This window comes from Lygodium microphyllum, chromosome 9 (assembly GCF_053477565.2).
Source record: "Lygodium microphyllum isolate KBCC chromosome 9, Lygodium_microphyllum_v1.1.10, whole genome shotgun sequence".
NCBI lineage: Eukaryota > Viridiplantae > Streptophyta > Polypodiopsida > Schizaeales > Lygodiaceae > Lygodium > Lygodium microphyllum.
The window spans coordinates 20,445,154-20,463,068 of record NC_141143.1 but is presented as its reverse complement, the minus strand read 5'-3'; the positions used below and the strand labels follow the sequence as shown (position 1 = coordinate 20,463,068).

The 17,915-nt window shown below is 40.5% G+C and overlaps 1 protein-coding gene across 8 annotated transcripts in view; it reads left to right on the top strand.

Moving 5' to 3' along the window:
- EMB2820 (Cytidine/deoxycytidylate deaminase family protein) overlaps positions 1-17,915 on the top strand; it is a 225,124-nt gene that overhangs the window by 116,501 nt on the left and 90,708 nt on the right. For 7 of the 8 annotated variants that reach the window (XM_087684387.1, XM_087684384.1, XM_087684382.1 and 4 more), the window contains exon 6: positions 4,859-4,945. The exons of the other annotated variant lie outside the window; for it this stretch is intronic. In XM_087684387.1, the coding sequence (XP_087540513.1) occupies positions 4,859-4,945 (87 nt within the window). The remainder of the gene's footprint in view (positions 1-4,858; positions 4,946-17,915) is intronic. 8 annotated transcript variants of the gene reach the window in all.

Below are 17,915 nucleotides of genomic sequence, written 5' to 3'. Positions count from 1 at the left end.
CTGCTGAGGTGTGTGAGGCGTCGTCAATTGACGCTTGATCCCTTTGCTCTTGCAAAAGCCTTCAAACTCCTTTGAGTTGAACTCACCACCACCATCTGTTCTAAATTTCTTCACACTTTTCCCTGTTTCATTCTCAACAAGTATTAGCCATTCTTTAAACTTACCAAAAGCTTGAGCCTTATCACGAAGGAAGTACACCCACATCTTCCTACTGTAGTCGTCGACAATCAACATAAAATAAGAAGATCCCCCCAAGGCCTGTGTAGGCATCTTACCACACAAGTCAGCATGCACCAACTCTAGAGGAGCATGTGCTCTATTCTTGCTTTCTTGTGGAAATGCCTTTCTCTGTTGCTTGCCCATCATACAAGCTTCACATGGTTCCTTCAATTCAGTTATTGTAGGTAGGTGAGCAACCATACCTTGCTTTTGCATCTCCTTCAATACTGCAAATCCGATGTGTCCAAACCTTTCATGCCAAAGCTTACTTGTGCCCACTCCAGCGGTGGCTGTAAGAGCACTTAGCTCATACAGGTTGTTCCTTCTTTCTCCTTTGCCAACAATTGTGCCAGCACTATCAATAATTTCTGCACCTGTCTTCTTGAACCTCACTTCATGACCAAGATCAGTTATGGCAGCAACTGATAAGAGATTTCTCCTGATTTCGGGAACATACAACACATTTGAAAGCTTTTTGACTTCACCATTTGCAGCAACAAAAGAAATAGTACCTGTGCCCGCAGCAGGGCATTTAGCATCATTTCCAACCGTCACAGTGATGGATTCTTGTAGAGGCTGCATAGAACTGTATAGACCTTTCTTGTTGGTCATGTGACGGGAGGCCCCACTATCCAACACCCAAGAGTCAGTGGTAGATTCTTCTTGCGCCGAGGAGCACACTTCCTCAATGGTCGCCATGAATAATTCCAACTCTGCTTCAGCCGTATTGGCTGTCTCTTTCCCTTTAGTTTTAAGGGTACCATTCTTTTCATCTGCCTTCTTGACACGACAATCTGCAATTGCATGTCCTTTCTTCTTACAGTAGAAGCACTCTCCTTGAAACTTCTTCTTGCCGCCCTTTTTCTTTTTGTCACCATCATTTTTGGTGGAGGAAACACCTTTGCCTTTTGCATTGGCAGAGAATGCAGCATCTCCATTGTTGCTTCCTTCTCGGGCTTTCAGCCTCAACTCCTCCTCCATTAATAATGCACAAAACTCCTCAAAAGTCAAAGCTTGAGGTCTCACCTGAGTATTAAGGGCAGTTACTAGTCCATCAAACTTTTGTGGACAAATCCGAAGACACCTCCGAGCTAGCTCTTCGCTAGTCTTTTGTATCCCAGCGCCAGCCATCTGGTCGCGCAGATTCTTAATCCGAGTGATGAATGCTTCAACCGTCTCTCCTTCAGCAAACTTCTCCGCTGCTAGTTGATTCTCCAAGTTTTGAATCCTTGTTTGGTTTCGTGTTTCATACTGACTCCTTAGTACATTCCAAGCCTCTGACGCTTTGGTTGTATGCTGAATCAGAGTCAAAACACTGTCAGAACAGCTTGTAACTAAGGCACACAATGCATCTGCATTCCTTCGTTTCCAAGCTCGTAGAAGATCTGCATTCGGAGGAATCATCACACTAGGATTTGATGGGTCGGGGGTAGGCTGTGGTTCTGCGTCAGTCCCCAGCACAGTCTCCAGAAGCTCATAAGAATCAAGGATAGTTGTAATTTTGAACTTCCACAAGGTGTAGTTTGTACCATCTAACTTGCCTTCGCTGAAGGTTGGTGGACGAATCCTCAGTGTTTGAATAGCCGGTACAGCAGCACCACCTCCTGCACCGCTTCCTGATGCGCCAGAACTGCTTCCCGGAGTCGACATCGTTTCTCTTTGCTGTTGAAGCCTTTGCCTCTTGCACGCTCTCCGATCTCTAGAGCCCCCTGGGCTCTGATACCATGTAAAATATTACACGGCGCAGCGAACAGAATCTGAGAAAGAGATAGAGAGTACACAACAGATAAGAGGAGAATCAGTAAAATTCTTTAACTCCAAACAACTGATACAAAGATGGCTCTGTCCACCCGTGCGCTTCCACTGTGTGAAGCTTAGATGGCGATCTAGACAGAAGATAGGTGAAGAGCTTAAGGCTAGCTGGAACAACAACTCTGACTGGGTGAAAGATGAGTGTAAGATGGCTGCGAAGGGGTTTAGCTTTTATAGCTCGCGAAGGTCGTTAGGTCGGCCTGCTGACCGACCTACCATATGAGCCTCCACTAGTCGGCCAGGGAATATTCCAGGGAATATTCCCTTTACCATCGGGCCGGGGGCGCTGCCCCCGGACCCCCGCCAGGGGGGCCGCTGGCCCCCCTGGGACCCCCCAGCCAGGGGCCGCTTCCGCGGCCCCCGGACCCCACAATAGGGGCCCCTTTTAACTCCCTTACCACGCAACTCAATGCAATGTGCCTCGAGTTGCTACCAGCTTAACCACTCCGTCTAACCCAAAGATTAGACCCACAATGGTCACCTTTTTGCCATCCGGTCACATAGACCTCATCTGATATACAAGTCAGGACTCCACCAATGTCCGGGCTCACACTTGGCTTCTCCTCATAATGGGGGCCTTACAACTTTGAGCACCATGGATCATTGGTAGTACCTAATGAGGGTGGGGCATTGATCATATCTAACAGAATGTCCCATAGAATAGTTGGTATGACGTAGAGTGCAGGGAAACCCGGCTCAGTCTTCTACAGGATGAAACACGGGGACTACACACGCATAAAGAGGCATGCCTGATCTTCCGTCGCCTCATACGAAGGAAGAAACTGGCCTACCTATCCAAAGTGGAACGCAAATTCTACTAGCTATTCTTGGGACAGGACAACAAGGAGGCGTGGAAGGCATTCCAGGAGCCGCGTGTTCAGACGCCCATTACCTCCCCGGACACATGGCATGCATATGCGACCTCATTGTACCAAATACCCGAGTAACCCCTGCTGCCCTGACCACGAGGGAGCAGACCCGAGCCATCTACATTCTTTAGCACGGAGTGGGTTCAGGACGCCATTGACAAACTATAGAATGGCCGAGCCCAAGACCATAAAGGTCTAGTAGCTGAGCACCTTGACGGATCCCAAAATGTAGCAAAGGCGTCCTCTGAGAGTCGAACACCAACAAACGTAGCCAAGGATTCAAACACTAGCAAATGCAGCCTCCAAAAGGCGAACACCAGTAAATGTAGCCAAGGAGTCCAGATTTGATGTAGACAGGCAATAGATGAGAGAGAAAACTGCAAACACAAATACCTATAGGGTGTAGACAGCTTGGGCAGTAGCAGTAGTAAGGACCAAATGCAGTAGTGTGGAGTGAGTAGAGTGTTGGGTGGCAGTTGGAAGGACCAAACCCACATATAGGAGTAGTTGCTAGGCAGTTTGCAGCAATAAACGTAGAGTGTGCAGATGCATGGGATAGCAAACACAGTCTTCTAGAAGGTGGGTGATAGTTGGCGAGAGCACACCTGGGGATGATTACCATGAAGACATGGCTAGAAATAGATGCCTAATGGATGGAGACAACGATGGGCACCTTCAGCTGAGATGTCCTCCATGAACAAGGTGTGGGTAGCAAAGCTAGAGGGCCTGAAACTCGCAAAAATGAGATTGAGGTTGAATGGAGGGAAGCTGGCATATTTATAGAAAGTTTGGGACCTTGTAAAAATCTCTCGAACCGTTCACCATTTTAGGGATTTAATTAATTAGGCATTTTTGGAGTTTGTTTTAGTGGCTAATTCAACATGTAATGCTTATATTAGCTCAGCAACAAATGCATCTTAAAATGATAGGGAAGTCACTGTTTAAGGTCAAAATGGCTAACAACTCAAAGGTATAGTGTTTGGGAGTTATTGAAAACTTGGAGATTAATATTGGTGGCCAAAGGGCATGCTTAGACTTTCATGTTATGGCTGCAAAGCTAGAGGCATATCCTTTCATTTTGGGGTGACCTGGGTTGATTGATATGAGATCCATACAGGATTGGTATAGAGACCAATTGGAACTCTATTTGGATAAACCTACTCATAAGAGGGTGTTTTTTTATATGAAAACAGAGTCTATCATCTAAGGTGGACATGAAAGTGATGCTAAAATAGATTAGACCAGTGACTCAAAAAGTTCTAGCATTGATGAAGAAGACAGAGAATGGGAAGCCTATTTACTTTCTAGAAATGTTGAACTTTTTGGGTTATCAATACAAGGTCCAAAAGAAGAGAAGAAAACAGTAAATCCTGCGCAGGAAATGCATGACCAGAGGAGGAAATGAATGACCTGCAGTAGGAAATGAATGTTGGGTTATCTAAGCTGATGAACATACTAGGAAATGACTTGACTAATGGTGAGAGAGCTAAATATGCAGCCATCTTTCTAAAATATCCTAAGCTATTTGCTGCTGAATATTATCAATTGAGAGATACCAACAGCACTGTGGATCACATCAAATTGAAAGAAGGATATAAACCAGTAGCTCAAAAGCTAAGAAGACTTGGCATAATTCAAGAAAGTGTACATAGTGCTGAAGTTCACAAATTGCTGGAGGCAGGGTTTATTTACCCTATCGATGATGCAGAATGGGTATCTCTAGTTGTAATTAGATGAAAGAAAATTGGAAAATGGAGAGTATGCATTGATTTTAAGTCTCTTAATGGTGTAACCAAAAGGGATTACTATCCTCTTCCATTTTAGGATGAGATTTTAGATCAAGCAGTAGGTCATGAGCTTTATATTGTATGTGATGGATATTCTGGATATATTCAAATAGCAAAGAAAGATTAGAAAAAGATAGTGCTCATTAGTCCTTGGGGATGTTTTTGTTATAGGGTGATGCCGTTTGGTTTGATGACTTTATATGCGAGGTTTCAAAGATGGATTGGTTGGGTGTTCACTCTTTTCATTGTAAAATCCTTGTGAGTATTCATAGATGACTTTTGTATATAGAACTCTAGAGCTTTGCATGCTAAAAAGCTTGATGAGGTTATTTGCAAACTAGATCAAGATGGGGGACAATTAAATCCTGACAAATGCGAAATAGCAAGAGCTAAAGTGATACTCTTGCGTCATGAAGTATTTGCTAATGGCATTTCACGTGAACCTAATAAAGTTGAGGCCTTACTTCTTATGGATTCTCCAAAAATTGTAAAAGAGTTTATGAGCTTTGTTTAGAAATTGAGGTATCTGTCAAGGTGTTTTCATATGCTAGCTGAATATGTGTATCCTTAACAGAAAATAGTTTAAAAAGATCCTTTAGTTTGGACACAAATTGAAGAGGATGCATTTCTACAGATAAAGGAGAAGCCGAGTACTTTGCCAATTCTTATGCCTCCAAATTGGGATAAACTTTTTTTTATTAGCATCAACTTTGGGAAAAATGTTGTCAGAGCTATTTTGATGCATTAAAGGGAAGGGAATGTCTTACATGTGACCTATGTTTTACATAAGTAGATCAATTGGAGCAATAGAAAAGGTTTGGTTTGAAGAAGAGTTGTTAGTATGGGGGCTAGTATACGGAGTTAAAAGATGGAAATCATATTTGATTCAAAAACCCATTTGTAGTAGTTACTACTTCCCAATTATTACCACAGGTTTTGCGCTCTGCTGAAAATGCTTGGAGGGTAACTAAATGGCTGTTGGCCCTACAGGAATTTCAATCTACTTGTTTGAAAGACGATATAGTAAGAGCTAATTTAGTTGACATTTTGACTTGTAAAGAGCCTACTAAAAGTACAATTGCTTATAAAACGAAAGTTGATCCTGCATCTTCAAATTCATGAGGAAATAAAGGATAAAGATTCCACTTTGTTTTTTGGTAGTAGCTATAGAAGAATGCTAAAAAAGGAGGATTGGGATTTGCTATTTTGAATGTTGAAGGTCAAGAAGTTTTTCCAAGAAGTTAGGAAAGCAAAAAAATACAAAGAAATAATGAGACTGAATATGCAAATTTACATGCTAGTTTAAAACAATGTATTTAGTTGAGATATAGAAAGGTAGCGGCAAAGGGGGATGCTACGTTAGTCGTTAGGCAAGTTTTAAATGCTTGAAAAGCTAACAGGGAAGTTTTGAGGAATTGGCTATTCAAGATAAAGGGGCGGATTAAGTAGCTGTGCAAAAATTTGAAATTTGGCTCATTACTAGGGAAATTAACACTAGAGCTCATGAGTTGGTTGAAAATGCTATTTCAAATTATGATGTTGCCATGAGAGTAGCTAGTTCTAGATATGAAGGCAAGGAAAGCCTTCATTTGATTGAAGAGTTCCTAAAAACTGGCAAGTTGAAATCTTTGGTTGATAAGGGTAAAAGGCATGTAATTGTTAGAAGGGCCAAGCCATAGATGGTTATAAATGACTAACTGTATACGAGAGGGGCTGATAATGTACTAAGAAGAGTATTGGAGAGCTCTAAGATTCTCACTTGTTTATCTTCTTGTCACAAAGAAGGATGTGAAGGTCACTTTGGATTTGAATTAACCAAAGGAAAATCTTGCTAGCAGGACTTACTTGAGTAATTCGTACCATCAAGCTCAGTGATGTTGAAAATAGCATGATTAGTGGATGAACTTGCCATAATGCAGGTTGGAAGACTGTAGACAGTTCAAAACTGCTTGCTATTTACTGCAGAAAATGACCAAAAAATCACCAAAATCGAGGAAAAATGGCAAAGAAAGTGGAACCAAAGCTGCTTCCCACCAAGTACTAGTGAAAGCACACCATTTCAGAGTGTTTTAGCATGAAAAATCCATGTTAGTCCATACATATATGCTTGCTGTAATAAACTTCAAATTTCAGTAAACTCGGAAATGTAAGAAAAATAGGATGTAGTCCAATTTTTGATGGAGGGTATACGCTGCAAGTTTGGGATACCATTGGAAATAGTGACAAATCAGGGCCCCGGGTTCAAGAATAAGCTAGTTCAGAAATTGACAAGGAAGTTAGATCTGAAGCATAGATTTGCTACCTCTTATCACCCTGAATGTAATGGGCTGGTAGAATCATTCCATGGGACTTTGTAGAAGATTCTCTTTAAATGGATAAAAGATCATCCAAAGGATTGAGACAAATACTTGTATCAAGCTTTATGGGCTTGCAGGACACAAAGTTGGGTTAGTTAGGGTTGGAAGTTGATAGAGGACTAACATTGTATACGCTACAGCTAGATAGGCAGCAATGAATTGTTATGAGAAACAAAATTTGAAAAGGAGAATGGTTCAATACGCAATAGAAGAAGAAGGGCCTTGATAAGGGAATGTTAGTCATGAGATATGGCAATAGTGTGGACTCTACTTATCAAACTAAATTTTGAGTTAGATGGGAAGGATTCTTTATGGTCACGTAGAAGTTTGAAAATAGTACTTATCTATTACAAGATCTAAATGGAATGATTCACAGTAGTAGGATCAATGGGTTCCGTCTTAAGAAATATGTTTGCAAAATCATGTAAATACGGATGGTGTAAGTAGTGTATATGTAAGTCATAAAGTAGCTTGTTATGGTTAGAAGTTTTGGTATTTTGAAATATGGTGTTAATCAGGGGGTTTTGAATGATGGACAGCATACTCATAGTATACTTTCACAACTAATGAAGATCCCTACCAAGGTTGGTAGCCAACCGAGCAAGTATATGGGAGATATGTGCTTTGGAAGCTTGATGTCTATAGTAGACTGCATGCAGAAATGCAGGGTTGTAGATTGTGTTTTGGGGCTGAAATATTTGGAATTCGACTCTGATGTCTGTTGATAAGTTGTAGTTTAGAATTGGAGCTACAATTTTTCTTTAGAAATCTCGGTGATCCGAGTTACGGGTAAAAAGTTATAAGTAGTTTTGTGCCCAAGTATCCTGATTGACAAGGTTTCAGAAGTCAAAGCATGTCTTTGTTTGATGTGGTTTGGATTTTCAAATAAAGGTTTGTTCACACTTTGTGTTCCAAACTAGGGGGATGGGCTAATCATGGTGTGTGAAAATGCTTAACCATGGACATGTCACCACATGCAGACAAACTAGACAAGTAGTATAAATGCTCGTTCCTTTGACTTTTCAATGCTCACCCATTGCAGGAGTTGTGCTAATGGATGGGAGTCGTAAGTGCTAACTTGCATGTTTGCACGTGTTTTGGTTAGTTTTAAAATTCATCCCTATTGTGAGAAATGTGGTCATGCTGATAGGATTTGCTGTCCCAATGTGGTATTTGGGATCCCAAGTGGGATTTTCAAGTGTTCAATGGGATATTTGCCCCTTGGCATGGGAGAGAAACCTTAGTAACAAGGCAAAAATGTGGGAAATATGAGAAAGAGAAAAATACAGTGATGAGTAGAGACCTGCATTAGGTGATTGAAGCTTACCTTTTTTTCAAAGCTGATGGCGATATGCTGAAGAATGAAATCATGGGTGAAGTTTGCTCCTACAATTTCTTTTTCCTCAGACTACAACAGCAAGGGTTTGCTTTTAGCGTTTCTTTCCTTTTCTCATCCTGTAGAAAGCGTAGTGAGTGCAAACTTTTGTTGGAGTGTTGTTGTTAGTGAGAGAGACAACATGAGGGCTGTTTCGCTCTATGTTGTTGATAGTGTACGTCATGTGTCAAAGGTTTCTCATTAGTTAGAGAAGGGAAACGAGAGTCTTGGTGATTGAAGGATTGGTATGATACAAAGATTATATAGCTATCGAAGGCTGAACATATGAGTTAGGTCAGTATAAAGTTCGAAGGATTTACAATAGTAGAAGTGATAAAATTTCAGGTTTGTTTGAGAATGGAAAAGACTTTCTCACATGGCTATGCTTCATGCTCACATAATCTGAATTTCTGCAGCTCTTGAAGTTTTGCGGGTCTTGAAAGCTTTCTAGTGTTCTATTAGAGAAGAGTATATGGAAATACATGCTTCTTCATGTTGGTATACAGATTTGGAATAAAAAGCAATTCGGTATCCATAGTCTCACCGTCCCTGCAGCAATACTCTGCCTCGTAGCGAATTTTGAAGTTTTGTACTGTCTATCCAGGAAGAGTATGCTATATATTTTTCATGCTAGAATACATGTAAAGATCTAAAAGAGGAAATTTGTTGCTTGCAGCTTTATAGTTTCTGTAGCAGTCCACACTAGCTGAAGTGGTAGTTTCTATAGCGGCAATACCTGCAACGGGTCTGCTCCTAAAAATAAGAAGACCAGTAAATTTGAATATTTGAGCTATTGTAAGGATAGATTGAGCTCTAGCTGGAAAGAAGGTGATGTAGGGAAACCTTATTTTGTCTTTTGCGGTGGTGATTCAAAAACTTTTGTTCAAAGGGATTCTTAGCTTTTGCCCTATGGTGTTGTCTTGGGAGTTGATAGAGGCTGACCATCCAATTCACTTACCAACATGTCAAAAGGTGTTGTGTTAACGACAACCAATGCAAGGGATCCATTAAGGATATGAATAGTGGTGGGCATGACTTTGGCCCATAGACATTGATGTGTCTGCCAACGCTCCATCATAGTTTGTGCCAACTTGATCGTATTGTGATTCTTCCACTCCAATATGCCATTCTCCTAAGGTGTGTTTGTGTTGGCAAACTCTTGGTGAATGCCATGATTTGCACAAAACTTGGCTAGCTCGTTGGAGACAAACTCTCTTTCTTTGTCAAAATGTAGGGCCTTGAATTTTTTGCTAGACTTATTCTTCTCGAAGATCAATCAATCCTTAAAGTGTGAGAATGCTTCAAACTTCAACTCCAAGAAATATGCCTATGTCATCTTGCTAAAATCATCAATAATTAGCATAAAGTATAAACTCCCCTCAAGGGACTTTGTCCTCATCGATCAACATAAGTCTGTTGAAACAAGCTCCATGGGCTTCTTTGCCCTACGCAAAGCCTTATTGGAAATCACATCTTTATGCTACTTGCCACGAATGTGAGACGCACATTGCAGATGAGCCATCCCAATCTTTGGCAATCCACACTTAAGCTAACCATAAGCCGCCTTCAAGCATGCTATAGGTTGGTCTGAGTTTGTGAAGAGAAAAGAATACAAGTAAAGGTTGATGAAGTCCACATCTTGTAGTCTCCATTTTTCTCATGACTTGCATAAAGAGCTTGTCAAGGATCTCCATCAGGAACTGGGAAAGAGTCCTTATCAAACTCGAGCATAAAGCCAAGAGCACAAATCTTGCTAATTGAAAGAAGATGATAATCTAAACTTGGCACATAGAGAACCTTTGATATGTGAGCACCACCTTGCCCATCTAGAATCGGTTGCATATTACCTTTGCCTTTGATAGGGATCAAAGAGCTATCATCAATGAGAATTCGCCCATGCATTGGATGTATACAAACAATACCATTTGTAGGAGTCATGGCAAGAAGTGCTGCTATCCACAATCCACTCATGAGGTTGGAGGGCCATCATTGCTACATCAGAGGTTGTCGAAGGAGCATCCTCAATCACCTCTAAATGGAGAAAGGTGGTTGATGGAGTAACCACCGCTACTGAGTCCTTCGTAGTTTTCTCCTTCTCGGTGTGCTTGGGGCAATCCTTATTCCAATGACGTGTCTTACTATAAATGTGACAAGCAGACTCCTTGGCTTTATCTTGCTTGGTCCTCATTCTTCTTCTTCTTCTTGTTTTTCTTTTCCTTTTGTTGGGAAGATGGTCCATTCAACACCTGCGACTTTGGAGCGTTCTAACCTCTGAGTGGTTTCTCCTAATCCAAGACCATCGAAACCAACTCCTCCCACTTAAGGGTATTTGTTTGCCTTGAAGCAATCAAGGCAGAGTTGAATGTACTAAATTGGGGCGATAACTACGAAAGAAGAGTTATCACAATTTTATCACAATGTACTAAATTGGGGCGATAACTACGCAAGAAGAGTTATCACAATGTTATCTGAGAGGTAATCGTCTTCCTTGCGTTTTGGACCTACATGTGCAACATCAAAGCTTATTGACATGCGCGTGTACAGGAGTGGACTTGTACGAGTTCAATGCCCGCATTTGTATCTTCAAAGGCACCTACTTCATGACCATCATCCAATTGTATAATTGGTCTAATTGTAGCCATATCTCCCAAGAAATAGTCAAATGCTCGATGTAAGCTATCATGGTGAGAGTGCAAGAGAGAAATAGGAAGGAGTAGGTATAGTACCTTCACCAACTCAGCTTTTTGATCAGCATAAAGCTTGGAGGCATCAGGGGTTGTAGGATGGTCTATAACCTCAATCATAAGCTTTGCCAAATCATAGAACTCCAAGATTGCAAGCATTATCTCCCCATTGAGCTTTTGATCTGAAAGAATACCCAATAACACCAGGACCTTATAGTCCATGATAGCATGAAACTCCACGTCAATCTTTGAAGACATTGCCACTTGAGCAACTTGTGAAAAAATAAGGGCAGCACCTTGTGACTCCAAAAATGCAGCTTCCTAGGGCCTCCTCCGCTTCTCCTTCGCTCCTTTCCCACGCTTCACCTATTTGCCTCAGTGTTGTGTCAATGCATAGCCCTCCCACTCACCCTTGAACACTGAAAATATGAACTTTTGTACACTCACACTGAAATCTCCTGTTCAGGTCTACCTATAATCACTCAAAAACCGGCCTTCCTTCCATGGACGGGTGGTAATAACCTGATTATAACTTAATCACAGCAAGTAATAATCAATGAAATGTTGAAACACAAACATTTAGCAATCAATCTTGGACATTGGACACCTCATTGACCCCAAAACTGGTGCCCCCTCTGGTATTTCTTTATCTTTAATTGCAATTGAATTCAAATATAATGGGATTACTTCAATCCCCTTCGCAATCCAAAAGCCCCTTGCTTCAATAATGACTAGCAAGTCTTTAAATTGATTTGCTCCTTAATCTACTCAAACAATTGGCCTTCACCGACTCCTTGGGAAGTGAAATTTGCCCCAAATTCGAATATTGACTAGTCCCTCACTTAAAATTTCCAAGAATCAATTCTCAACCCTGAAAATTCAGTCTTAAGGCTTCAATCTCCTAGCATGCTTCCTGAGGTTGCTGTCAAACCCTAATTTCTGCTGTAAATTAGGGTTTACAGTATAGAAAAATACAATTTCTCAACCTCTAGGGATTAGAATGCTGAGATCTTTAGAGAAAGGTTGGGAAATGGTTGGGAAATGAGAGAGAATGCTGAATAGAGAGAAAATTCAGACTTCCATCGTGAGAAAATGGAAGAAATCAGCTGTTGCCTTGTTTAGACAGTCACAAAAGTTGTCTCCATTAATGGAACACACCAAATGATCTTTGTTTGGCTGAAACAATCGCAAACTGTTGTCACCTATTGTTATAGTCTCTTTAGGGCATGTCACCAGCCCTTGAGAGTCTCTTGTTGGCTGGAAATGGATTCTCAATTGTTGTAGCAGCTATGGCAAACTTCTCCCCGCCTCTGTCACCTTGCACAAGGCTGGAATGAACCTCTCTCTCTCTCTCTCTCTCTCTCTCACCCAACCTCAAAAAAGTCTTTTGCACTTGCATGGGCAAGTTTTGAGAAATAGCAACCTTCCAATCCCATTTCCCAACATTATCTACATTATCAAATTAAATTTTAGCTCTAAAATTATAAAATTTATTTGAATAATTATTTGAGTGCCCAAAAAACTAGATTGACCAGTCAACAATTAAATTGGCCAGGCCAATTCATCTCCCAAGTGTTCTTGATTCTTCTTTAGCCCTTTGATAGGCATTTAGAACCATTAAATGCCAAATCGTTACTGTCACCAACTGACACTTATGGCTAATAAAGTGTCTTAGGCCAATTTTTGGCACCAAATACCACCTAGTATTTGTGCAATATTACTTTAGACAACTTTTACCTTTGTCAGGCCCTGATTTCCTTGGGTTTTTGGCTTGTAAATCTGAAATAATCTCAATTGCACTTCACATGTACAATACATACTTAAATATTTGATTAAAAACTAATCCAAATGTAGAGTAAACAAAACTTCATGTCCACGTGATAGCCCTCGGCCTTGAAATCCTTGCAATCACTGTCAATTGCATTGTCGGATGTATCAAAAGCAAAGTACTGCATTGGAATTTCCGCAAGGCATCATAGTAAAGACAACATTGGCCACACTGCCAAACCATACTATTGCCAAACACATGCTGAAAATTACCCGCGAGCATAACATAGCATAAGACTCATCAAGAATCTTGAAAGTATTGCCAGAATATCATGGGATGCATCCATTACTCGTAAGCTCATAAACTTATTTGGAAAAGCCAAACCATAGTGTAGCATAAACCATGGCTGCAACATCAATGACATCATAACACATGCTGCTGTCCATATAATCAGCTGAATACCTTTGAAAACTAGTGACCATTTACTACAAATCAATATAAGATAAATGGTCTGTAATGATTAAAATCCAATGATCCGATGCTAATCATAACTGATGTTACACCGAGCATAAAATGACGCAAATGTATAGTTCTAGAGCTGCAGATAATAAACCATATTATATACATACCAAACATAGCACTAGCACAATGAATAGTGATTCCCTAGCAAACATACTACCAATTGCAATACCCTAAATGTATGCTGAATAGATTCGAGATCCATTACAATCTAGAGCTGTCCATCACTAAGGAGCGGAGGTGCTAGCTCTCTCACGAGCATCAGGTAATGCTCTGAACCCATACTCTGCTGAACGTGACTGAGTCCGATCCAAAGTGGGCTCTAACTCGAAACATCAAGGTAAAGGTGCAACAACTGAGGATGGTCTACCAAGTTATCCTCCTCCATCTATTTGGCATCCATTGGTGAATAGTTCTGAAACTTCACCAAATACAATTTGGAAACCTTACCTTTGATTTTTCACTCTTAATGTGTCATTATCTGCTTAGGTACCATTATCTTATCCAGCTTCTCAATCTTGGGCTGAATTTCAGCAAATACATCCTCTAGCACATCACCATGAAAAAGCCTCAATAAGCTCACATAAAAGGCATGCGTCTTTAAAATGCAGCAATACATAATCCCTTTTTGCAAACTGCAAAGGACGTCTATGACGATCAACTGCCCTCTTTTACTATCTTCATTATAGTCTTTTGTTGGGCCTATGAAAGTCAAATTGTCATAAGCTGCAAAAAGGTTGCACTTGCTACATTTCCATGATGACTAGCACTATTAAATGCATGTTTTGATAGCCTTTGGGTAGTTCCACTTTTCTCCTTGTGCTTATGGGATTTTGAGCCTTTCTCCTAGAGCATACATAATTTGTTTTATCTTCCAACACCCCCACTTAAATGATGAGTTCCTACACTTGCTAGCTTTTGCTCCCTCCCTCCCCCTGCCCCCCCTAACATGAATACATGGCTTGGGAGACTAGCTCATAGGCAACCTAGTCAAGTTAAAGCTTGAAACTTTACATCTTTGGCAAGGGTTTTCACAAAACAACATTCACTATGGGAGATACAATGGAAAATTCTCCAGATGAATCTGTCTTAGTTGTTGTCGGTAGCTGAAACATCTTCTTCCTCTTCTTCATTCATGAACTAATTTTGATGGTTGCCATTTTGCACCTATTGTGCTTTTTTACGGTGGAAACATTCACTGGGTATGTGGCCAATCTTACCACAATAATGACATGTCATCCGATCTTTGTTTTCGGTGTTAAATCCTTGGCCTTTGCCTTTTGCTCCATAAGCTCCTTTAGTGTACAAGAGATTGTCTCTAGGTATTGAGACAACTTCCTTTGCATCCTTGTTTTTATATTTGTTTTCTTCATCCAATAGAGAGTGCTCAATGTTATTAAGTGAGAGATTTGGAACATTACTTAAGGTAGATACAAGGTTCTCATGTGGCTCTTGATTTACACTTGCTAGTAATACTGCTATGGCTTCATCTTCATCAATATTCTTCTTTAGAGTGGCAAGTTGAGTTTTTAAGCTCCTAAAAGTATTAATGTGCATGGTCATAGAAGAACTATCTTTTACATCTAGTTTGTAGAATTGCACGAGTAGTTTTACCTTGGAGTTTTTAGCTTGTGTCCCAAAGATTTTATCAAGTTCATCCCACACAGCTTTGGTATCGTGATGCTAGAGATATGATGCAAAACATCATCGGTCAATCCCCATGCAATGATGCCTAGAGCCTTGTTGTTCATTCTCTTCCATTCTTTTGTCTTTGGTTGGACTTTGTTAAAGGTCCCACCTCTTGTATCTTCTTTCCTACCATCTCTATCTCTTGTATTATCTTCAAATAGATCCCATAGGTAGTTCCAAGATTGATTAGCTTGGACTCATAAACATAATCTTGAGTCGACACAGAAGAGAAATACTATATATTGCTTTGAAATGAGAGCCAACTACATGCTTTTATAGCCTTTGGGTAGTTCCACTTTCCTTACTATGCTTATGGGATTCTGAGCCTTTCTCCTAGAGCATACATCATTTGTTTTATATTCCAACGTCCCAAAGCTCTGGAAGGCGTCTTCTTCTCTTTGCCTTTGTTGTCCTTCTTTGGGCCATTCAAGAATTGAGGAAACTGAGGATCCTTTGCTAATTTAGCAAAAAGATTTGCTGCTGTCCTCATCTAATATTTGAATGTATCATCAAATTCTTTACCCTCTTGCTGGTCATCAACATCTTGAGGCATGGAAGCCCGTGCATTTGGGTCATCTCCCACATTTTCAGCTTGTTGTCCATATTGAGAACTTTGTCCAAGATTATGCATTGCATTTTCCCCTTCATTATGTGAATGACCAAGCTAAGATCCATCACCACCACTTGATCTATTTTTGTGTCTAGACATCCATGAAAGCTATCTCCATTGATGGAACACACTGAATATGATCTTTGTTTGGTTGAAACAACCCTCAAACTGCTATCACCTACTGCATAGTCTCTTCAAGGCATGTCACTAGCTTCTGGAGGGTCTCTTGCTGGGTGGAAATGGTCTATCAACTATTGTAGCACCTATGGCAACCTTCTCTTTGTCTCTCCCAACTTGCACAAGGCTAGAATGACCCTCTCTCTCTCACCCAACCTCAAAAACGTCTTTCCCTCTTGCATGGGCAAGTTTTGAGAAGTGACAGCCTTCTAATCCCATTTTTCAACAATATCTACATTATTAAATTAACTTTCAGCTCTAAAATTCTAAAGATCAATTTAATAATTATTTTAGTGTCCAAAAAATTAGTCTGACCAGCCAACAATTAAATTGGCTAGGCCAATTCATCTCCCAAGTGGTCTCGAGTCTTCTTTAGCCCTTGGATTGACATTAAGTACCATTAAATTTCAAATCCCTAGTGTCACCAATTGACACTTATGGGTAATAAAATGTCTTAGGCCAATTTCTGGCACCAGATACCACCTAGTATTTATGCAACATTACTTTAGATAACTTTTGCCTTTGATATCCACTAATTTCATGAGATCTTTGGCTTTCTAATATGAAATAATCTCAATTGCGCTTCTAATGTCCAACAAATATTTAAACATTTGATTAAAAATTAATCTGAATGTTAAGTAGAGAAAACAAAATATCATGTCTGTGTGAAACAATCAGCCCTTCGCTGCTGCTTTGATATCATGTCAGCTTGCAGCGAATGCGGAATTGTATGACCCACTAAAAGAAAATGTACATGAAGGGAAGAGGGAGAGAGAAAAGAGACAATAGAACACAAAAATCAATGAATGAACGCTAAAATGAAGAAGGTAGATATGCATAATGGGCTGTCAAGTGTATCTCTGCCAGAAGATCTCTCTCCCACCTAAAAAACCAAGTGCCAAAGATTGGAAAGGGTTTGGGCATAGATAGCCCCTTAAAAAGAATGAAAAGTAGCTGGCCAACCAGCCAAAAAATTGGCTGACTGTGAAGAAACTGCAGCAAATAGGCTGTACACTGCAATATGGCAGGGTCAGTCCATACTACTCACCCTACCCGGTGTGAATCATACTGCCTAGACTGCTGAAAAAACCATTAGAGGACTGCTGGAAACTGTCCGATCTGCATAGGAAAATGTGTAATTGTGCCTGAGAGTACTAGCTATAGAACTGTATGTAGGCAATGCCTGTATAGGGGATGACTAAATCTGTAACACCTTCTTGTGCTTTCTGGGGAAATCCTTCTCCCAATGACTTGTTTTCCCACATTTGTGACAATTGGTGTCCTTTTTGGACTTATCATCCTTCTTCTCTGTACCCTTCTTTTTGTCTTTTTAGTTATGATCTGTAAGAGCTTCTAAATTCCCTTCCAGAGGTTTCTAGACCTTATATCATTGTCTTGATACAAAACTGCCGGAACCAACGCTTTCCACTTGACGGTTGACCCGGCTTGAAGTGAGCAAAGAAGAGTAGAAACCAGTTTAATGGAGTGGTAGATGTGACCAAAAAGTTGTTGCCATGTCCTTTGAAGAGATTGCCTTTCCAATGTTGAGAATCTCCATGTGCAATTGTTGGAGTTTTAGGTGTCCTCTTGTTATATAGCTGCCCCAAGTGCAGCCATATTTCTGAGGGACTTGTCCTACAATTCACATGAGCAATAATTGGCAATGTACAAGAGAGAAAAATGAATGAATGACTGCGAGCATTCATCTTGTCCCAATGTGATTAAGAAAGGGTGGAAAATTTTTTGACTCGTGTAAGACTCCAAGATGGCCTCCACCATCACTTTCTAGATGTTGTAATTCTCACCATTGGGTTTCTAACTGTCGGGAAGAGCTGATAGGACATGGAGCTTACGGTCCATGAGGGCTTGGAACTCCATGTCCACTTAAGAAGACATCCTCTTCCACCTTGAATAGACTTGCACATGCTGGGTAGTCCCCCTCTGGTTCCTCTGAAAATGCAGTCAGCTAGGACTTTCTTTCTTGAACCTTGAGGGAGAATTTACCATTAGAATCGATAAAAACTCAAAATCTGCCCTGAAGGCTAAAAC